The 24,513-nt window shown below is 44.6% G+C and overlaps 1 protein-coding gene across 3 annotated transcripts in view; it reads right to left on the bottom strand.

Moving 5' to 3' along the window:
• LOC134644414 (AT-rich interactive domain-containing protein 1B-like) overlaps positions 1–24,513 on the bottom strand; it is a 158,145-nt gene that overhangs the window by 117,231 nt on the left and 16,401 nt on the right. For all 3 annotated transcript variants that reach the window (XM_063497451.1, XM_063497452.1, XM_063497453.1), the window contains one exon: positions 18,114–18,317. In XM_063497451.1, coding sequence (XP_063353521.1) covers positions 18,114–18,317 — 204 coding nt within the window. The remainder of the gene's footprint in view (positions 1–18,113; positions 18,318–24,513) is intronic.

Raw genomic sequence — 24,513 nt, 5'->3', positions numbered from 1 at the left:
TCTCGTGAGCGAGGAAGCCCACTCGTAAAAGTCATGCCGTAACTGATGGTTGGTGTAAAAATATTAAAATCTGATCTGGCTGCAGAGGAACAGTTGAGATTAATACATTTCAAACAGTTCTGAAGAGTACCTTCCTTTGAGTGGGTCGTAAAAAAAGAAATATTCTCTCCGCACCGGCAGAAGCTTTTTGACTCTCTGAATGGGGATGATTGGACAATGTGGAATACTTTTCACTTCAGTGGAAATTTGATTAGGAAGGACAGGTTTCTGCGCACGAGTGTGTGTGAGTGTGTTGTGCTTCGAGTGTGAGAGTGTGTCATTAGGCCGATGAGACAGACAGACAGGGTGAGATCAGTCTAGCTGGCAGAGAGGTTAATAGCATGGCCCCGCTCATGCCAACAGCACCACTGGATTCATTACTGCAAGCCGGGGAAACACACACACACACACACACAGACACACACACACACACACACACACACACACACAGTATCTGATTCCGACATACTTAAGTGAATGCACAGTCGTCTGTTCGCAGGGATTTGCTAAAGTAAGAAATACAAACAAACTCTCTCCCTCTGTCTGTCACACACGCCATTAGCTGTGGATCAAAGCCACTCCGACTTAACAGAAGCAACTCTATCCCGCGATCGGTGATGACAGGCCGCCGTAACACTGTGGGTCTCGACTGGAATGCTACTGTTCCGGGATTGGTCAGGATCGGGTCGCCATGGAGATCGAGACCAGACAACCACGGGTGGGTTTCTTTCCTCCTCAGACAAATATGATGACAGGCAGGCCGACGGATACGGGCAGACAGTGACAGATAGACGGAGGAGCAGATAGACGTGGGCAGCGTGACAGACAAATCACAGAAAAACAGGTCCAACAGAGAGAGCGTGTTTCGGTTCGCACCTCCAGAAAAGATCCTCTTAGTGCTACAAATACCCTCCTTACAAAGGATGGAAAGCTAAGAAGCAGACAATAAACTACACCGGAACCGGTCTGGTCTTTAAATTTGGATATAAAAATGCAGTTTGGACCCATCAGTGTCACAACTGCTAACTCTCTTTGTTTTCTATTAGAAGGAAGCTGCTGTGAGGGTGTAAATACACCGGCTCTTCAAGTTTTCGAAATGCAGTAACTTACAGTTTGAGTCCTGTGAGGCTTTACGAGGTGCATTCCTTTTTATCTAAGGCTACCCAGCTGATTACAGCACTAACAGAGGCTGCATATCATTTAGAGGCCTTGTATTGTGCTCACAGAGACCCTTACATGGATCAAAGCCACTGTTAATGTAATTAGTGCTATTACAGCTTCTCCTGCTAGGACTGGTCAAAATGTGTGCTGCGAACAAGCTGATTAAATAACTACACATTTTATTTTTTAAAGCGATGGTTCATTTTTAGTGTGGCTCTTATTGTACTGCTGAGTACTTGGACAGCCCACTGTCCTCCACTGCACTGATTATAAAGTGTGGACACGGATGATGTCATGGAGAAGTGTGGGATCACCTGTGTGGTGCTCTCAGGTAGGAATCAGGTTCATATAAACACAAGAATTAATATGAATGCATATTCATTCTTTTCATTTATATTTAAATGAACGATGTTTAATAATGTGATAGATAGCTATATATGTGCTCAGGTCAGCTGTATGGTGTCCAATCCCTGCGATCCCTGATCAGAACAATCACATCAAACGTGTTTGTGTGAGAAATGATACCAATCGATTCATCGATGAAACACATCGATACAAGTGGCAGATTTTACAGGTTTGAACATTGTTGGAAATATTTGGGATAGTGTGACAGTTGAGTCTTTTCTGTATTAATGCAGTCTTCGTAAGCACGTCTTTAACATTAATACTAACACAAATGTTTTTCAGATACGTAGCTCATCATGTGGCTCACAGAAACACACACTCTGTCCACAGCGAGCCACTTGGACAGTCTGTAGAGGAATTAAGGCTGAATTAGACTCCACAAGAAGTGCTTCATTCAACATCATCATCATCGTATCACAAGCATTAGCAAAGCGAGTAGTGGACTTTCATTGACAGGAAGTGTAAGAGGCTTTAATTGCTGTGAATGGATGGCTGTGGCTGAGTTTCTTCATCCTCTTTCATCACCGAATGCAGAATATGTGCTACTTTCAACAACACCGCTCTCCCAGCTGATCGCCCATTAACCAGCAGCACTGCCGTCTGCATGGGCCACTCCTACATCAGCCCACTGTTTAAATGTACAGCGAAGGAGTTTATAGTGCCATCAATTCAATTCAATTTTATTTATACAGCGCCAAATCACAAAAACAGTCACCTGAAGGTGCTTTATACTGTAAGGTAGACCCTACAATAAAACACACAGAGAAAAACCCAACAATCATATGACCCCCTGTGAGCACTTTGGCGACAGTGGGAAGGAAAAACTCCCTTTTAACAGGAAGAAACCTCTGACAGAACCAGGCTCAGGGAGGGGCGGGGCCATCTGCTGTGATTGGTTGGGGTGAGAAGGAAGACAGGATAAAGACAAAATAACAAGTATTATTCAGTGCAGAGAGGTCTACTAATACATACTGAATGAAGAAGAAACACGCAATGCATCATGGGAATCCCCAGCAGCCTACACCTATTGCAGCATAACTAAGGGAGGATTCAGGGTCACCTGGTCCAGCCCTAACTATATGCTTTAGCAAAAAGGAAAGTTTGAAGCCTAATCTTAAAAGCAGAGATAGTGTCTGTCTCCTGAATCCAAACTGGAAGCTGGTTCCACAGAAGAGGGGCCTGAAAACTGAAGGCTCTGCCTCCCATTCTACTTTTAAATACTCTAGGAACAACAAGTAAGCCTGCAGTGTGAGAGCGAAGTGCTCTAATAGGGTGATATGGTACTACAAGGTCATTAAGATAAGATGGGGCCATCAAAGGTGGTTATTCTGAAAAACAGATTTTCTGTAGTTAAATGAACATTTGAGAAGAGCTGCTGCCAAAAACGCAAGCAGGTACACAGACAGTCGGGGAAGGCAGCAGAAGAGCCAAACGAGAAAGAGGCAGAAATGCCGACAGTCAGTCAAATCAGTACACAGAGGCAGCAGGCTGACTGGAGGTCTAACAAGTAGCAACCTGTCACTGTGGCTTTGGGAGGGAAGAGAGAGTCATTCAAATGCAGCTTCTGTTTGATTGCTGGGCTCGACTGTATGAATGTACTGTACCTGCTGAGTACACACCAGCTGTCTGAAACCTGATTCTCTTTGACTGAGAATATGCTCGGTGATAAACAGACTCGCTGTGCTGCCGGTTACAACAATAAAAATAACTGCTGGAAGTAGAAAATAAGACCATTTTCTGCCTTTTCCCTCCACTCAGGTGTGTGGAAGCCGACAAAATAACAGTGTGCTTTATCCAGAGAGTCTTGGCAGGCACACAGTGTCAAATAAATGTCTGTAATGAAATGACAACAGATGTGAAGTGCTGTAGGGAGAAATGACGCAGAATAGACGTCCTGTGAAGCAAATAATTCACCATAAACTGCAGAAACAGTGTGATGAAAACAAAAGCCTTGGCGGCATATTAAGATACAAAGACACAAACACGAGCGCAAACACTGAGAATAACTCAATCAAAAATCTATCAAAACAAGACTCGTATGAAAAGGCAGACAATATCTTCCTGCTCTGCAAATGGTGGGAATAAATAGCTGCGCTAACCCTCATTCAAGGCGGCTGTGTGTGTGTGTGTGTGTGTGTGTGTGTGTGTGTGTGTGTGTGTGTACGTGCACATGCGTGCATGTGCCTTAAATCAGCCGTTTAAAAACCTTGCACGGAACAAGGCGCTGCTTGTAATTCAATTGGGCCAATGAGCAATAGACAGGAATTTTCATAACACTGTCAAAGCGCCGCTACGGGTGGCTGCTGGCCGGGACCACAGGTTGCCCATTTTTGAGTGACAGATGGACTCAGCCAACCAGAGCGCTAAGCGGTGCCACCACCCCAACCCCTAAATGCACTCATACGCACGCACTGACAGGCCTGACAGGCCCGCACATCACAGGCTCGCCATTAACATTCATGTGCCATTGTGCTCGTCGGCCACCAAGAAGCTGCTGCTTAAAATGGAAAAGTTAAAAAGTGTTGCAAGAAGCGGGAAGTTCGATGAGCTGACAAAAGACTGAACCAGAGGCTGAAACGACAAGAAAAAAAAGCAGATACAAAGTGGCAAAGGAAGATGTTTAGAGAGACAGAGATGGATAGATAGTCGGAGGGGAGATAGAGGACGGGTGTTACACTCTGCCATACTTAAAGCCACAGATAAAGCGATGGTTCACGTGATAAAGACGGAGAGGGACAGATAGAGAAAGTGATGCAGACGTACAGATATGTGGAGAGAAAAAGTAAAGCACAGGAAGGAAGATGAGCCTGAGAGCAGGGATAATGCAAAATAGCAATAAAGATAAAACCGTACGAGAGAGGAAGGGCAGCAAGACGGCAGATACAAGAACAGCTCTGGATACGAGGCCTGCGCACGCTTTTAAGGATGGACATGATGCACAGCAGCAAGAAGTCAACAGGCTGGACAGGGCGGCAGCTCAACGAGGCGCTGCTATCATCATAAAGTGACCGATGCCAAACAGCAAACGTGAAGGATCACCAGTATGCTATCAGTGTATGATAATGCTTTATCGCATTAGTTTAACTATAAGAGACTGCTGCGGGCAGTCGGTAAAATACCACCGAAAAAAACAGTTTTCCAAATATTTAATGTTGTTTTTTGTCGCCGTTTCATCATCAGCCTCCAATTTTAATTTTTTCATTCTGGGATGGAAAACTCCTTAATTTCCTCTGCATGACGCATCGCGTCCACCAACAAAAAAATCAAGTGGATTCAGCATAAATATTCTGAATAGTCACTTTACAATTTGCTATTTGCAGAATAAAACAGGCTGCTGTCCCTCTGAGGCCTCTGATCTATACATGCATCACAGCACCAGCCTCACATCATCTGATCAGGACATCATTTATCAATAAAACTGATTTGACCATAACCTAATCCTATAATGAAAGCTGCTGATCAAGGTTAGTCCCAGACAAAGTTAATAATATTAACCTAAATAAACTAAAACTAGGTGTTATAATAATAAAAAACTGTTTGGTAACTGAAATAAAAGAGAGCAAAAAGTTATAAAATGAATGAAAATGAAACTAAAATATGGAGGAAATGTTGCCAGTTTGGTCTGTTTCAGCCAGAGAGACGAGGCTTTGAGCTGATGCTTCTTTCACACACTGATAAATGTGATACTGATATATGACATATTACAGTTCAAAAAAGAGAAATACAAATAAAAGCTAAATTAATAAAATATAAGACTTTAGACACTTTAGGTCAGCACGGTGTTGAAGTGAGCAGTCCCACAGTCCAGAGACAGGCCTGTTCGTTTAACTGGTGATTCTAAACTGACCACAGGTGTGACAGTGAACGATGGTCTGTGTCTGTGAGTGACTGGGATCTGTCATAGCCGGGGTCGACTCCAGACGCCCTGCAACTCTGAGCCGGCTGACCGGCTACGAAAACGCATGAAAACTGCAGTAACTGCGTTTCCAGCGGTGGTCGTTTTTCCTTTTTTAAATGACAAAAGTCTTCTTTAACGACTCCACAGAGCTCCAAATCCCTCCTGTAACACCTCCGAGTCGCTACAGTGTATCTGCATGCTTGGGTATGCACCTTCTAACGATCGACGGCCTTTTCACAGCTGAATTATAGTCACGCTGGTTAATCATAGCATCATTCAAAGACTGAATGTGACTATGCAAAAGCTGGCTGCATTACAATAATGACATTTGTAAACACAGCGCAAAATGAAACAGTGGATATTTTCTTTTCCATATTTACATTCTGCAGCAGGTCGGCAAGTCTTAAAGCGAACTTAATGGCGGATAATCAAAGGAAATTTCAGCGAGGGAGCACAGCGGGGAAAAGGTACGAGAGAAATGGCAGTGCTGACAGATCTGTCAGTCAAAACAATGAAAACGTGCAGCGGTATCACGATAACGCTCAGGACTGCTTTTTCTAACGTGGAAATAAAAACATTTCAACATAATTTAGATGCTCACACAGAATCACAAAGCCAAATTAGAATTCAGAGGCCATCGTGTGTTGTTGAAAACCTCCAGAAAATGCTACATTTTTAGGAAAAATCACCATTTCCTAATTGTTTGACTCTATCTTGTCATTTTTGGAAACACTCGGCTCGTTGCCGCCTGTGGCTCGAGCTAAAGATGCTTTTGTTTCATGTTGTGCAGCTGATGCTTTCAACTCGGCTCTGATCTTTTGTGGGAATTTGACTTTTTCTCTAATTTTCAAGATGCGCCGACGTCTAAAGCGTCGTAACCGTGCACACGTTCTGCTGCGGCACAAGGACGTGAATATCGCCTCCTGCCATCTCTGCAGTGCAAAAGGCTGACATGCAAAGAACAGCACCGGGCTGAGCCGGTGCAGCCGTCAGGAGGTTATTATTCCACTCCGGACCAAAACAAATCAACCAGTGTCTCCAGCTTTGTGTGGTGATAAGATCAGCCACTCGGAGTCAATACCACATCCAGCGGTGAATTGCAAACGAAGGTGAGTCCCTTAATGAAATGCAAAGTGTCGGAGGCAAGGATCAGCACCAACGGGCTCATGATTAAACATAAGGGAGAAGGAGAGGGGATGCATCACGGCTCTCGTCATCGCTCTCCTATCTCTCTCCCCCCAAGGTGACGCCGCTCTCCGTCTCTCTCTCTCTCCATACTTCTCTTTGATCTCTCTGTCTTTGGCTCCTCCCCCTCCTCATACACTGGTAGGCCCTTGACACCTAAGCTCATTCCTCGGGTGCTGAGGGAGGAATGGGAGAAAAAACTGAGGGAGAGGAGGGATATGCAGCACTCCCATGCCAGCAAATCTGGAGCCAAATATTAAAGATACAAAAAATAAATTCATTTTAAAAAAGGCACGTGAGTTTGCCGGCATTTTTCTGCACGGTGCACTTCGTATACTGCAAGATTTTTCTCTTCCCAAATGAAAACATAAGCCCGTCTTTTGAAGGAGTGTGACTTCTTGACCTGCTGATAGCATCAAATCGCTCTGACGGGCGAGAGAAGGCGAGCAGATAGTGTAGCCATCAACCGATAGACGCACGGCGAGCTTTTTTATATTTCCATCTTGGATCCTTTTCTGAAGGCTGCCAAAGGCTGCTCTCTGCCCCCCGTCTGTCTCTCGTTATTTTTCCCTCTCTCTAATTCTCAGTTTCTGCTCGCATCAATTGATGGGAAAAAAAAAACATGCACAAAGGGAGCGCTCGTCGCTGGCATTTTATTGCTGGCTGACTAGCAGTGGCTCTGTTGTTCTAGGCAGAGTGGTAATGGAGACATTTGGAGAGGCAGAGCAGGCCAGGTTAATGCTCTCCGTAATGTGTGTGTGAACAGCCGTTTATTTATTTATTTCATTTTTTTTTCTTTTTTTTGCGAGAGGCTCTGGGCCCTGCGCCACCGGCTCCAAATGTTTTTCACCTACTAAACTCCTGACCCCAATCTGACGCCAAGACAGACAGAAACGCGAGGGGAAATTGAGAAAGAGGCAGTGAGAAAAAAGCAAATGTGATTCAGCGAGGGTCAAACATGGACCTAAATAAGAGAGGGAGGAGGAGGAGGGCGAAGAGCGGGTGAAGTGAAAAGGATTCAAGTGCTGATAATGAGGGAGGTACAGCCAGTTATCCCAAAATAAAAAACAGATCAGTGCGATGTCTTGACACAGAATTTCTCAATGATTATACTGGAAATTCAGAAGGAACGCCAAATAACACCAGCTCAGACTCAAACTCGACTCAGTCCTGACAGATAGAAAATAATCATCATTAAATTACCAAGAAAAGAAGGCTCACGACACATGTAAACATCACAACTGAGCGCAAAATAGCCCCGAAACGTCTTTCAGATCAATCATTTCGACACACGCCGGCTCGGCTCATTTTTCACCGCTTGCTGTGATGACAGGCTTGAACTTGTGTAGGAGTCATGTCAATTACATCTGAACGGGGGGAAGGTGGAGGGGAAGGGGAGGGGTTGCTTTGAGTTGGGGGAAAAAAACGCTTTTTCGCCATTAGCGGTCACCGTGAGCTCAGGAGATTATACTCGTATTTTACATCCCCTGCTGCGAGGCTGTCTTTCTGGGACGCTGACACGACGAGGCGCCGCCTTGTTAAATGACAGCGACACAATGGATGGCTGAGCCGCTTCTGTGCGCCGCAGATCAATCAGGCGCTGGCGGCGTGATGATGACGGGGTTAAAGGGTTAAGGGCAGGTAGGCATTTTTGGAAGGATCGGCTCTTCAGACAACGAGCACGCAGCGCCTTTAATAACTTATGTTATTAAAGGTCGATCCACGCTAACGCACTCGTAGGCACGCCGCCGTCTCCCTGCTGCCATAGTTCAAGTTACGTGATTTGTTATTTAAAATGTGTAAAGACTACAAATACAGGATACCTGCTCTGCTCTTGGACTCTGTGGGCTGATTGGCTGCCGCTTTCATAGTTGTGTGCCTACGACTACCATATTAGGGATATCCCCTCTCTATGACATCATAGAGATCCAAGAGTAGAAAAAATGTTCAGAGACCAAACGTTTCGAGCAGCCTCATCCAGGGATCAAGTGAAATGCTGGCCAAGTTAAATATGAGTTAAGTCAGCGGTCCTCAACCTTTTTTGTGAGACGGACCGGTTTATGTCCGACAATATTTTCACGGACCGGCCTTTAAGGTGTCGCGGATAAATACAACAAAATAAAACCAGTACCGGTACCAAAAAAAGAAGATTTATCCATAACACACAGAAACAGACCCAGGGAAACCGAGTTAATGATAAAACCGATAAAAACCCTGAAAACCATAAATTTCACACCTGAGCCTCGACTCTCACGGCCCGGTACCAAACCAGTCCGTGGCCCGGGGATTGGGGGCCACTGAGTTAACCGTTTCCATGATGCTGACCTCACAGTGTGTGTCTGTATGTGTGTTGGTGGGGGGTAGGGGCGCTGAGCTGAACTGTAATTTTTGTTTGGTGGATGTAGACAGAAAATAGTTCCTCCATCCCAGTTTTGTAGCTCTTCCTTTTTTGGGGCTAACCAGGTTATGATTCCTGGAAAGCAGTGCTGCTGCTAATTTGAGCCCTCTGGTTGCATCCTGTTTAAGTGAAGGCAGCAAAAGCATGGAGATGGATGAGCAGGCCCGAGAGTTTGATTTTGTTTGGAGGTAAACTGACCATTTAAATAAGTAAATATACTTTTAGCAATACGTAATACATTTTTAAAAGCTGCTCTCTTGAAAACATTCTAATTTAGATGGACATTTATTCGCTTATTTAACATCCAGGCTATACAAACAGGCCCCATCTTCAGCTGCTCCTTTTACAAAGCAGCAGCCGAATCCAGGTAACAGCGTTATTATGCCAAGCTGTGCTGTCTCAGATGTTGACGGCGTGTCACATCTCAGCACTTCCACACTCCGCAGTACAAATGAAGCCCAGAAAGTGAGATGCCAGACTTGACCTGCGTAAGAATCCATCTAATCTGGATGAAAACTGAGATGAATTCTCCGTGAGCCAATTAGAGCAGCCACTAATCCCTCTGTAACTCGGCAAAGACGTAAAGCATCCCCTTTCTTTTCCCTCTCTTTCGCGCTCCCTCCGTTTCGCTCCGCTTTCATCTCCCGGCTCTTTTATCTTATCAGCAGGCACGTATAGAGTGCCGCAGACTCAGAGCGCCGAGCCCGGATCTTTCAAAAACACACCGTTTGTGACGTTTTACACCCGCTCGCCGCGTTCAGCACAAAATAATATCAAATCCCAACATTACTTCACCTCTCTGAGCAAGAGCGATGGAGGACTAATGCAACAGCGAGAAATAACTGACAGCTGCGTTTGTGAAAAAGTATAATCCACAGGGTCACATAAAAATACACTAATAACTGTGGATAAAACATGTTATTATGTGCTTGAGCGTAGACAGAGGTCCATCTTTCTTGTGCTACAGAGCATATAGAAGCTTTACAGTGACATAACTGATAACATCACTTAAACCACTCTGGATGGGGAGGGGTTTTCCCCCACCCCCTTCCAGTTAATGACCATGTAGCATGGGCTCCACACAGCATTTGATTGGCTGAGAGCCACTCCACAGCAGCGGGGTAATAAAAGTTACAAATGAGAGCAGGCTATTAGAGCCATTGACGTGCGTAGGCTAGCTTGCTAATTAATTGATCCCGAAACTTCATCTATTCTGTAGCCAGAGAGGAACCCTTAATTAATCAGCCTTTCCATATCGTTGTCTTCCTGTTCTTTCAATCCGGCTCGCTCTGTTCTTTACACCCCCCTTCCTTCTCGCTCCCTCTCTCCTAATGCCTGTTTTAATTGTGAGGTGAGAATGCTCGGGGTCCCGTGGGTTGGTGTGGAGAGCTGGTCTGAAGGTGGAGGAGCTGGAACAAAGAAAGTGCGCGTCATGTGCACCGGCATGGATGACATTAGCGGGGAGCCTGCGACGTTTCAAGAGCTTTTCAAAAGAGGGAGGGCTGTGATGAAGCTGGAGTGGTCCCCTTTGCACCCCACCCCTCCTCTCGCTCCATCTTTCCTGGCAGAGGGGCTGATTTAGAGGGGCTTCCCAGCCATCCGTCAGAGCCGGCAGCACAGGCTGCATTAACCCCAGAGACACCCGGGGCCCCTGAGTGCTTCCGAGTGGCCCTCTCTCTCGACGTCGGTAAGGCCACGGACAGATGACTTCTCCACATCAGGACGTGAACGGTTAATAAAAACACGAATGGCATCGGCAGCTTTTAGTTAAAGAAAGTGCGTCTGTGTGGAACTTCACGGCAACATGGGGAGGGAAAAGCAAAAGACATACGGAGGGCTGAGGGTAACCGATGAACTCGCTCCTTCCCCCTCTGTCTGTATCTCTACATGGAGACAGGAAACAGTGACTGAATGGAGTCCATACGACGATAGTTCTGCCTTCAGTTCAGACTGACTAACTCTGATGTGACACCTGTGGATATTTGGCTCACAGTTACTGCCTGTGCTGTCCACGTGCACGTCACTTTAACTGACTGACCTCTGAGCACGTCCGCGCTTAATAAATTGCTAGTTAAGAGTCCCGTCACGATGTGAGAACTTGCAGTTCTTCAGCTCTTTCATCAGTTTGAGATGTTTTCAGTCAAAAATACTAAAACAGCGGGGGGTGTAAGTATGAATGTATTAGCCGAAAAATCATTTTTCACCCTGGCACTAATGGATCGCTTAAAGTATTATCTGTGTTAGGTCGTTTTCACAGCAGACATTCTGACTTGTCATACGAGGACAGGCGTTATTAATGACAACCCTGGATTTCCTCCCGTTTTCCAGCACAAAGCCACCCTGAAACAGAAGCTGCCGACATTTCTTTGATTAATTACACACAGGTGAGTTTGATACGTGACGTGAAGAACGTCAATAAACTCACAGTAAAGAAATAAACTAAGCTGCGGAAACTTCAACTGATTTCACTTTAAATGAACAGTTCGGGAAATTGCAAAAATATTTTGTATGTTTCTGCTAATGTTTCATCCCCCAGCATGTCCAAGCTCTTTAATCCAAATGATATTTCTAATGTTAAAACATAATTATTGTTGTTGTTATCTGTGAATTATGATAATAGAGTATTTTAAAAAAAGCACAAATAAACAGTAAAACGCTTATTTTTTGATTAAGATAACAAATTACAGTTATTTGCTTCCTGAACAGAAAAAAATTAGTTTCGTTGTTGAAATGAATTTCTGACTTCTCAGACAAGTCCAGCATCTCACCTCACATTAAGCAGGAAAACCTGAATTCAGTTCAGTAAATTTAGTAGTTTTAACCAAAAAACATGAAACAAACGATAAATAATCGACTCTGAGGCCTTGAAATAAAATCAGAGTCGGCCTTCATACTGACACTTTTTCCTGCGTTGAATTAAAGTCTTCTCGGGCCTATTCTTCCAAAGTCTGTAGCTCAGACGTCTTCGTCTCTGTTTACATGTTTCAGCGTCATCTGTGCGTGTCACTGCGCGAGGCAACGTCATCACAAAACATACGAATCATTTAAAGCCATAAAACCTCCAAATCTGCAGCTCACAGATTATTATTTTGTTCTTCATCACTGTTGAGTGATGGAGGATGCTACCTGGCTAGCTACTTGACTAGCTGCCATTACCCAGCATGCTGTTCAGCGGTGTAATTCTGTAAACGTGCAGTTATTACTGTTGGTTTCACTTTTTACAGATTATTACAGTGTTTGCTCTTCTGTGCATTATTAATCGTTGTGTTACATTAATGTATATAGAAGACAAATGATCATAAGCTTGAGTGAGCGTTGGGGACAAAACATAGAAAATAAATATTTTCTCATTAATTATAATGGATGCATCAGGCTCGCAGGGGGCTGGAGCCCATCCAGGTCTGAGGTGGGGGGCACAGAGAGTCGAGAAACCACTCACTCTCCACGAGCGCGTCCTCGGACAGTGGGAGTAAGCTGCAGTACCACAACTGAAGGCCCCACGCAGGATTCAAACCCATGCATTGTCACGGATACCACCTACAGCCCCGCCCACTAATCCAACCCCTAACGAGGACTAGAACACCGCGTGATCGATCCGGTCCAAGTATGAACACAAAGCTTTGTCTTAGCATGCTGTGTTTGCAGACGCTTGCAAAGACCTGATGCGTTAGCAGCAGTGGATAATCGCCTCTGGCCTGTGCTCAGTTGGCACTCCGCTGCCTCGCTCTTATCCTTTTAAGCAGTAAAATTAAAAACAGTCTTCACATCCTCTGCAAACTGTTCACCCATTTTCCTCCTCCGTGCACGCCAACTGAACTCAGGCCTGCAGCGCGAGTGTGCAGGCACCTTTGTAAAGAGCTGCATCCAACACTTGTTGGGGTGTGTTGTCATTATTATAACACATTGTGTCATACTAACTCGATGTGTGTTTGTTCTGTTAAACTCATCAGGCTGTACTTCAATTGTATGTGAAATGAGATTTGACGACTGTCATCGTAGCACATACAGGAGTGCACAGAGAGCCATGTGAACTTTTATAAGAGTAATGCTGTCAGAGTGTGGGAGTTCTTATTTTTTAATTTAAAAAGAGAGTAATAAATGCTGCCTTTCTTTAACATAAAACAGTGTGAGTTTTAATTATTTCTCATTTACATTAACTTAATCAAATGGAGGATGCAAATGAAGAAATATGTCGTATTAAATGAAAATATCTGAGTTGACTATACTGCAGGAAGGCTTTTTTTTATTTTATGGGTTTACAGTGCAGCAATTTAATTCCAATAAATGCTCGAATGTCTACAAGTATTTATAAAATGAAATGAAATGCAGTTGCTTCACATTAGCTTTGTGGTTTCAGCTGTTTTTAGAAGCACTGTAGGACACGCTGTTGTATAAACGTGACAAATGAAGCGAACTAAAGCGGAGACGCGCCGTCTCTGGATGTTGCTTAATATTTAGGAATGTGCACAGCTGTTGCCCAGATGAAAGAAATGCAGCCAAGCTTTTTAAAGAACACTGATGCATTATTGTTCTCCTTCTTCCCTCTGATGATTACTGTGCAAAGACGAGGCCCAAAAAATAATCTCTGTAAAGTGAGCGTGGTGATAAAAGCTATAAAAAGCCCTGAAAGACAGACTGTTTGTGTGGAGCTGTTGTGGTGTGTGCGTGTGTGTGTGCTGAACAGGTGGCGGGTCAGCCACATTTCCACTTGACTTTAAATGCTTGGCTTCTATTAAGTTGGCCCAGTGTGTAAGGAACAAACAGCCAACACTGGTAATGGTTTCTGCCTGACCCGCTGACACTTTCACCCCCCGCACGCGCTCCTTCCTTCTTCTCTTTCACTCTCTCTCTCTTTCATTTCCCAGGATATTTTTTTCTCCTGCTCGTTCTCCCACCACATCACCCCTCCCCTCTTTTCACATCAAACACTAATGTTTCCTTCAAATTCCTTTTCCTCTCCATCTGCCAACTTTGACATCACAGGAAATTACGCTTAGAATTGGCAGCACGGTTTTCTTTTTCCGTTCCTTTCCTCGTTTCGACTTCATTCCACTTCCACCAAGCGGACGTATTTTTTTCCTGTCATCCCCAAGACACCCGCCCCCTTCTTCTACTTCCTCCTTCCTCCCCTCCTTCTTCTGCTGATATATTTGTCCTGGCTCCCATCACTCCACGCACACCTCCTTCGCTGCTTTACATGCACGCTCCGTCTCTCGGCCTCTCTAACACACTCAAACTGTCTCTCACACGCATGCAGACACAGCATGACACTAACTACACCTAATGCAAGTTCTAGGCTTATTTGCTGAAGGCTCGTCGGGGTGGAGAGGATGTTTTTTCCTCCTCTCTGAGACATCAACATCGAGACTGGCGTCTGTGCGTGCCTCCCGTGGCTGGATTAAGGAAGGAAGCCACGAGAGGAGAATTTAATTGGTGAAATGCATTGTTAACAACATGCTGGTGTGTGTACGTGCACGCACAATTGCATCGGCATGCCTGCACATATCCGAGACGGAGGTAACTCCTGACATCAGGCTTCGTGGCCTGAACAGGTAATCGAGGTCACACGGAAACACCGACTCGTCTCCAAACGCACCGAGTGGGTTTGCACTAATAACCTTCCATCGGTGAAAAAACAGATTAAAGATGATAGTGCAGTCGAGATGTTTACATGAATTTTCAGAGAAGGGTTTGTATATGCTTTTAGCTTCTCACCTCTGTCTCCACATAAGCTTTTACTGTGTGTGTGTGTGTGTGTGCAGCGTGTAGGTGTAAGTGTGTTTAAATGTCGCTGTGCAGATATGACACCTTTTTAATTGCATCTGTATAGCAAATGCAAAAGCACACATAAACATATAGTTACATTTGCATCAAAATTACTACTGCTAACAGAAATAATAACACCGACTTATTAATCAGCTTTAATTTAATTTTAACAGCAAATTTTTCATTTTTGTCATAATTTCGGCTTCTAAATTCTTTTAGATTTATTAGATTTATATTTCTTTCTTAGATTATCGCAGACTAAAGTTGATTCAGTAAATAAATAAATTATAAAGTTTGTTTACAAACACATCAAATCCAAAATGTCGACTCCTCTCTTCCCCCCACGCGTCTTCATGAGAAACAGGAAGCGTACCGTTTCCTGGGGAACATCAAATGTGCTCATCAACCTTCCTACACCAGGAGCTTACTTCTGATTGGATCACTTCCAAACTTATCCCGCCCTCTGCACAGCTTCATTAGATGTGATTGGAGCTTGTCTCTCTAAAACGTTTTCATCTCATTTTTATTCAGTGTCAATAAATTTCATTACGTTAGTTTTTATTCAAGCATTGATCGTTTTTGTCAGAAAAAGAAAACTATGACGAAACAAAATTATCGCTGTAATTAGTGGAAATCTAACCGTGCACAGTTCATGCTAAGAGGAGCCCCATTCTGTGCGATCAATCATATTCAAGGACACTGTTTTCACTCATTGACATGTGAATTAATGAATTTGGGGGAAGATGGGGGGATTTGAACTGTCCAAGAGCAACCTGTGCTTTCACGCTGCGAGTACCACAGATTAGATTCCAGTAACATCACCAGTAATCAAACCATTATGTGTCAAATTATGACAAAATGGTTAATTATGTGAGCCTTACGCAAAGGATAGAGGTGAGCCCTTACACATATCCAATAACTGCAGAGGATGAAATATACATATTACTGTGGAGTTCATATTTAAGACGAATGAGGCTTAATTTTTTTGCAGAGTTTAATCATAATAATGAAAGAAAGTCAAAGAAGACCTTTTAGTCTGCTGTTAAAACCCCAGACACACACACACACACACACACACACACACACACACACACACACACACACACACACACACACACACACACAGTCGCTCAAGTCCCAGGGAAATCACAGAGAAAGACCAACGCAGATCTTTGTTGACGTCACGTTGCCTGGCAACAACCCAGCATGCTTGGCTGTGACAAGCTGAGGTCTCAGCCCCGAAGTGCGATGCATCATGGGGGATTGTGTGCGCTATGTCTTACATCACCCACAATCCCCCTCGCTGACGCAGCTGTAGTCAGGACTGCTGTTTGCAGCTGATCCCGAGGTTAGGAAAGAGGGCGTGCTGAGAGATGCAATCACATCCATCATCAATGCAATTCACGCATCTTTTGATTTTTAATTACCACTCACTTTAGGAACAGTTTCACTGTATATTTTCCAGTACACATTTTTTTTTACCCCTCCCTGCTCCTCCCTGCTCAAACCCCTGACCGCCTTTCTGTAGGTGAGGCTCATTACGCTCATCTGAGAGTGTGGAATTAAACCTCCTCCTCCAAACTCATTACTGTGAGCTAGATTTCACCAGCAGCAGATAGGCAATGCAGCGGTGCTGCTTTTAAAGCCAGAGCCAGATAATTAGAAACTTTAGAAGCACAGTTCCCATGGCTATAGCCAGAGCGAACAACTAATTCTATTTGAACTAATTACATTCCATAATGCTAGGCAGTGATTGCTACCCCAACCACAGCCTCCCATATGTAATCCAGCAGAGGATTTCATCACAAAACACAACCGGGGATGTATTTTTCTGTGTGTCATTGGCTGTATGTTATTACGCATTGGCATTACACCCCCGCTCCCTCATAGCTGTTTGCATTTCATGCTACAAAACTCCTCCTGGGCCTCGATGAGACCAAGTCTCGCAGTGCTGACGCTAACCTCCCAGGACAGCACTGCCTCAGTGCAAGAGCTCCCAAAGCAAAGTAAAAAAGATATAAATCGATGCCTCGATGTATCGTTTTATCAGAATTTATTACGCCTGACCACCTTTCTCTGGATTTAGACAAATGAGAGCAGCTCCCACAACCTGAGTGGATCAACAGTAAACAGACATTTTTAATGTTTTCACAATGTTTTCAAATGACACATTTTCATTGCATAATAGGAAAGATAGGTCGGAGAATGTGTGTGAACGTGTGTGTGTGCAGGACCATCTCCTCTGCTGCTGCCTGTACGCACATTGCACAATATTTTTAGACAATACAGGAAGTCTGCCTGTTAGTCAATATGTGTTTCTCCCCTTCTCTCTCTCTCTCTTTTTATACTCTCTTGCTATGTGTGGAAGCTCGCTCGCCCAGTGAGAGGTGTTCGAGTCCAGACCAACAGACCAGGCAGACTAAATATAGCCGGCAGTGACAGCAGGGAACACTGTGCTCCCCCCTCTCTCGCTGTGGTGCTCGGCACTGCTGCTTCACTACAAACTACACTGATGAATTTAAATTGCTATCTGCACGCACACACACGCACGCACGCACCGAAGAAGTTCACTTTCTGCCAAAACTGTGGCACACACGTATCATTCACACAAACGCAAAGATAAAAGGGACGCAGATTAATACACACACACACACACACACACACACACACACACACACACACACACCAGTCCAAATGGGATTTACTTAAGACTCAATAAAGCAGACAGAAGCACTATTGTCTCCAACACAGACCTATTGTGCTGCACAGAGACTGTGACGTGGGCCGACTGCGCTGCGTCTGTTTACTACACAGAGAGCATTCCACACCCACACACACACACACACACACGTACATGCCTCCAAAAGTAAATAGAGATGCACAACAAAGTGCACAAATGCACCATCAAACAAGCATTAAGAAAGAACTGGCTTGCACGCACACACACAGCATCAAACCCATCTCGCTCCAGTGGGAGTCTAACGGGAACTGAGTGATGAACAGGAGTGACACCACCACATGCCAGGGTGTGAGATGCGCTGCCTGGTATTTTAGGCTGCGTCTCAAATTGAACATGCCAAGCCTTCAGGGGGAAATCGTTGGATAATGTTCGTGCGAGAAGCAAATGTCCCATTGCAATATCGCTTATAAAGGCAGCTGTGATATCTGGAATGGCACTGCAGAGAGGGCCGGCCTATTCGCGATGCACGCTGGAGGACAAACGCGGGTGCAAAGATGCAGTGCTTCGGTTTGTTTGCGTACCTGCTGCTGTGGATACTGCATCCCACCCATGCCCATTTGACCCCTCCCCTGTAGGCTCATCGGGTATCGATGCGGGGGAGGCGATGCGTAGGGCTGGCTGGGGGGATAGGGTCCGGCCCCCGGCTGCTGCGGGGCGGAGTAGGGATTGTTGGCCATGCCGTACAGCTGCGAGCGCTTCATAGCCATGAAGTCCATGGAGGAAACCTGCAGGGGAGAAGAAGAGGGGTTATTAATGCATAATCAGCATTTGGTTTTTGGCTAATACTTCATTCATGACAGTGCATTGTAATTGCCCGAGAGGCGTTCAAATTAATTCATCCGCTATCTGCCAAGTTGGAACCCCTAACTGAAGTCCACTTAGTGCACCACTCCAAACCACAGCCATCGCTGATTTATTTCATAATTGCACAACAAGTGAAAGCTTTAAATTAATGTCAACAGATCATAAATGAACAACAAATGGAATTAAATAAGCAAAGATGTGTATTGAATAGCTATTGGGAGCAAAACTCTGCTGGAAAAGAGCCAAAATAAAATGATTTAATTAAAACCTAAAGCTCGTATCTTTGTTTTAATGTCTCTGAGGCTTTTACAAGTGTTGTAAATGTTGTTTAAAGCAACAGGAGGCAACGGCAATAAAAAACCTATGGCCGCGTTCCTGCAACCAGAGCCCCGCGGTGCCAATAACCACCGTACGACTCGTGCTATACGGCTGCTTACAGCAAACTGGCAGATAAAGCGATAGTTATTCTAATACTGCAGTTGAGTTTATGTACTTCCGAGTTTAAGTACAGGTTGTGGGTGCAGGGGCGTGGATCCAAGCTTTTTTCTTTAATACATTTGTGACGGGTCATTTCAAACTCGCAAGCTCGAATCCCAGGAGGGAATTCAGAGCAGCAAAGCAGTCGGGACCTGCTCTCCAAAGCCACACCTGGAGAGCTCGCTTCCCATACGAGCACAGAGGAAAACCAAAGCCAGGACAGAGAATGTGTCAAGGGTAATTTATTCCATTGTAAGTACTTCAGAGCCCTTTTACGGGTTGTTTGGGGTCCCAGTGAGCCATTGGAAAATTCCGGTACAGTGCATCAGGCTAATGCTAATCCGTCACCCGCAGCGGCGTGTTTGTCTGTCTGCTGGGCAGATAATGCAGACTTCTTCTATCTTCCCTCTTCTTCTCTTTTGTCTGCGCCGCGTAGGATCATGAGTGATTTATGACACTTTGTTCCTACTGTGTGTGTGTGTGTCTCTCTCTCTCACACACACACACTTTCACTTCTCCTCTCTCATTTCCAACTAACCGCCACCGACCCCCCCCCGCACCGCCTCTTCTTTCTCTTCCACCACCAGCTCCAGCTCCCTCCTCAGTTCCCTCCCTTCTCCCCAACTCAATATCACCTCGTCTAGAGCGGAGGAGAAATTGCCGCTGCCTCATATTGCCAGGCTAATATCAAGAAGACATGTCAGGGGATGGGAGCACTTTATTCAGCAGGTTACGTGGACAGTTGCGGCGCTCCAGCGTTAAAGCGGTCGTGCCTACTGAGGCGTGCACGTGGAGTAGTTTGGAGGGGAGAGAGAGAGGGTGATAAAACTGTGTGTTTGGGCGGGGAAAGAGGGAGCGAGAAAGTTAGCGCTCTTAAAGTTATTTCACAGCAGGTGTGTGAGCATGTGTGAGGAGAGGGGGCTTTCCTGCAAAGGTCTGCATCGCCGGATTTGTAATAGTATAATAATGAACTGCAGACACTCGCTGCCCTTTGCTTTTCTTCCTCCGTGCATGAAAAAAATGAAGTGAATCATCCCCCGTGTGAGGGAGGAGGAAGTGCACCAGCAGAAAGGATCGACAATGAAACATTTAAGCAGAAGAGGAAACGCGACATCTAATCTGACAAAATGATTGCCAGCATTAGACTGAAGAACATTAGGGAAGAATTAAAGTTATGAACCATTGTGAGGAGAACAAGTTTTAAGATGTTTCTGATAGAAAAATCTTTTTTTTACTGACAGATGGAGCGTTTTCAGAGAAAAGTTTGACTCATCGTATTGTATGCTTTTTCTTCTTATTGCTCAAAGAGACAATAAAGAGCATGACTGAGTGAGCTGCTCAGAATACTAAAATACAGCTAAAGCAGAGTTAGCTCTAAGTGCATCAGCGCAGTGTAATATACAGAGTTAAACCAATTGAACATCAAAGGGGAGATTTGTTGCGAGTATTTTTTTGATATGCTCAGACTGATGCCGGTCATATGTTTCAAATAATGGAGCGGAGGGCAGCGCATGACCCGCTCGAATGTTTGCACACCCACAGCACACAGACAGCACTAAGCGATGAAACGTCCTCGAGTTTCTGAAAAATCCAGGGCACTGTGCCACCCGTGATATGGGACACACACACACCCTCCCCAACTCCATCCAGTTCACCAATCCAGCTCAAGAGGTCCTCGGTTTGCCAAAAACGCTGAGCGCAACACAAATAAATCCCCCACACGCCGCTGCCAAGTGTGCACGCATACAAAAAACATTAAACGCTGCACTTACAAAGGTACTGAGGACGGAAAATAACCTCAGAGTTTTTGGAAGCGGAGAAGTGGACACTCGATTATACACACACATGCACATAATCCACGGCTTCAGAGGACACTGCACTGGTTTGCACCTTCATATCTGCTCATAACTGTTGACATAAACACTGTGCAGCTCTGCACCTTCATGTGTCTTTTTACAATTATTTGTATTTTTTAAATAGTAAAAGAGGTGATGATGACGGGTGCAGACTAGGGCTGCCACAAACGATTATTTTGATAGTCGACTAGTCACCGATTATTTTTGCGATTAGTCGACTAATCAGGTCATGCATCCATTGGACGTAAAACGTACAGCTTATTGCACCAGCAGCATCTGCTCTTATATAACTATCATTAGCTTACAGCTTTAAGTGTTTAAAGTTTGTGCTAACTAAAAATAAAGACAAGATGATAGTTTATTAAATTTTAATGAAATTTGCAGATTGTTTCGGTGAAGTTTAATAAACTCCTTGCTATCTAAAATGTAACAGGACACCGGAGTATATTCTCGAGCATCTCACACTTCTGATAATCAGCTGTCTGCTTGAGGTTTATTCAGCCGTGTATAAACTGTAACTTTAATCTCAGGCAAACCGATTTACTCAGGAACAAATAAAATACTAAAAAAGCCAAACAATAACATTTTTAAGTTATCTAAGTGACTTATGCATGTTTAACCTGAGTAGCGAAAGACGGCGGTGGGTTTGAAAACGATTTGCCGGGAGTCCGGTGTTCTCAGCGGCTCTAGTGAGCCTTGCCCCCGGCTAGCTATCGAGCTAGTGGGTAACAGACGTCTCCGAAAACGTCGGAGCGCTTTTGAAAATATGTGGTGTCTTGATAAACTGAGCAGATATTTGAGGTTTACACAGCTACATTCTCGCCTGAAAATATGTTAAACGTTTATTTTGTGACCCAGAAAGAATAATAAGAGTAATATTAAAACTAACTAGCTGCCGCCATTGTTGACAACTGAGCTGGGCTGCGCTATGAATTCTGGGACAGAGCTACTTCTTCTTCTTCGGGGTTTAACGGCAGCTGGCATCCTTGTACATGCAGTGCTGCCATCTTCTGTTTCAGTCCGTTATTACACTCTTAAATCCTGCTACTTATTCCTGCGTCTTTTGGGATCTTACAAAGCTTCAAACGAAGCGTCGACTATTAAATCAGTCGTCGACGATTTTGATAGTCAACGTAATCGTGACTAGTCGACTAATCGTGGCAGCCCTAGTGCAGACGTTAGTCCTGATTAGGGTCTAATTCCTACCTCGCAAGCCCACTGCAGGTCCTTGAAGAGAGGCCAGGGCGACAGTGGACTCAGGAGACCCACTTCCACTCGCCGGATCTTGCAAACTCTTTCACTTTCTGCCATCTTGGGTTGTGAATCAAAAGGGGAGTGAGTCTGCATTTTATAGCCAAAATTAAGTAACAAAATTCTCCTTTTACCTGATTTTTGTTTTCCATGAGGCCAAAAATCATACGTGAAATTAAAATCTGATTACTGGCCGAGCCCTCCTCACCTCGTTATAAGGACGACACGTCTCCATAAGAGTTAGGCCTCCCTGTGAGCAGGGCTGGGAGCACAGACTCACACAGACACACACAGACACACACAGACTCACACAGACACACACAGACACACACAGACTCGTAGTGGCAGATTCTGCTGACGGCTCTTTGTGTTCTCACTGCATCGCTCTCATCTCTCTCCAACTTTCTCACACACTTTGGGGGAGATCTTAAATAAAACAGCCACAATCAAATTATATCAGGTACCTCGGTCCACCTTCGACGCACGGCGTTACCACAGGCAAAGAAAAAAAGAAAGAGTATTTTCCGCCTCCCCAAACGGAGCCTCAAATCTGCTCTCATGACAGGTTCCGCTAAATGAGATTTCAGCCCACTGCAGCCTTTTCCTAGAGATATGCCCACGATTTCCCTCACACCACCAGGCACAAAAAACGACAACCATTCCTGACAAATTGAAACGTTATTTTTTTCCCTTCCCGGAGAGAAATGACTGTACTTAGGAAAAAAATTATGAAAATGACACGAAGTGAATCTTGTTTGTGCCAGGAGGGACAGCAGATAAAAAACTAGAGGGAATACACAGAAATTGTTTTTTATTTTCTTCAAATGTGTTTTTCACTTTTGTTCATCTGGGCATGCCATTCAACGGAGGAGGGGGAGGAGGCACGGGAGACAATAGTAATTCAACTGCTAAATTTAAAATTCAATTTATGAACTCCTCTCCAGCGCTGCGACTCTCGTGAGCTTTTTAGTTTTTTTTTTAGTTTTTTTTTATTTTGCAAAACAAAGCCATTAAAACAGAACATGGGTGAAATTACTGTGGGGTGAAACCTGCTAAATTGCTTTTCTGAGCTCAATCGACAACATTTTTATGTTGCGAAAATGATTTTACTCCTTCTTGCTTTAATGTGCTAAGTTGTTAATCAGAAAGAGACAAAACGCTCGACACAAAAGCCTCGGATATGTGGATTATGAGACACACACTGGGATCAAACAAACATAAAACAATATTAGTAAATGCTTATTATTCCAGTCCCATTTCAAATGGAGGAATTATTGGGAAAAACTGGCCCATTTATCCGCCGCGGTGAATGAATGTGCACGCGCGCCTGAACAGGTCCAAGCAGCCGTGGCTCGTCCTCACCTGAATTTCAACTATCCCACAAAATACAGAGGAGAAAATACGCTTTCCTATTCAGCAGGTGCAGGAACGCTCCTGACGCTCGCCTTCAGGGCTGCAGAGTTTCCACTAATATCTCCACTAAGGCAGTTTCCATCCAACCAACAGTGGAGCAGAATGTGTTCCCTCATATGATGTTCTTTATGGTCTACAAGCTGCTTTATTGAGACACAGCAACTTGTGAAATTATCTGACCATCAAAGAGCAATTCGCTGAACTATTACGATCCTTGTATCACCTGGCGGTTTAACATTTTCTCGAGCAACACATTCCTGCAGGTTGGATGGGAGCGTTTCATTTCAGGCCCAGTGAACTGGCGTGTGCAAAAAGAAGACGCATTCTCAGCCATTCGGGGTAAAGGCCTATTTGGCTGGAAAATCAGTGCCATGTGAAAATATAACTGTAAAAAGATTGCACCTGTATGAAAATCATTGATTATCGTCTCTTTGTGTTGGGAGGACTTGTGCAGAACAGCAGCTTTAATTCCTGTGTAATGAAAGCGTTTTAGCCTGTGTGTATTTGTGAGGAGAAACAAATAAGGATAATTATTGTCAACGGATCCTCTTTATCCTCTGCGCCGCGCCGGCCTCCGGAGAATCAACACGCTGCAGCCAGAGTCGGTTGGTCTGCTGGGACAATCAGCCTCGTCTTTTATGTTATTTATTTGCACCGTGCAGCAGAGCGCTCTCCAGCTCCTATTACACTGCGGGGCCCGGCGTTGCCCGGGCCTCCAGAACAAAGCTCCGCATTTCAGGCTTGAAACCCAGTGCGCTTTGGGCCTACTGCTGCACACAGAAAATAAAATGGAAAGGGTGGAAAAAGAAAAGATGGAGGCGGAAAGACAAGAAGAGAGACTGCAGCAGTGGGCGAGTGCAGATCGAGTTCCATATTAATGTGTGCAAATTCCCCCGCTCCTGCTGACTAAGATTAGAAAAATTAATTTCATGGATGCAGAGACAATACTGATGTCATCAAGCGGAGAGGAGAGGAGCAGCACGCCGTTAACTCCTCCCTGCCCGGGCTCCACGAGGAGCACATCAGTCTTTAATATCACTTTATCGCCTCGTTTCGATGCCAGATCGAAGGAAACACTGACAACAAAACGCCACCCTTGGCCTTGACATTTCTTTCTTAT

The sequence above is a fragment of the Pelmatolapia mariae genome, linkage group LG16_19 (genome assembly GCF_036321145.2).
Source record: "Pelmatolapia mariae isolate MD_Pm_ZW linkage group LG16_19, Pm_UMD_F_2, whole genome shotgun sequence".
NCBI classification, from domain to species: domain Eukaryota; kingdom Metazoa; phylum Chordata; class Actinopteri; order Cichliformes; family Cichlidae; genus Pelmatolapia; species Pelmatolapia mariae.
The sequence above is the reverse complement of the archived record's forward strand: the minus strand, read 5'-3'. Positions and strand labels throughout refer to the sequence as shown.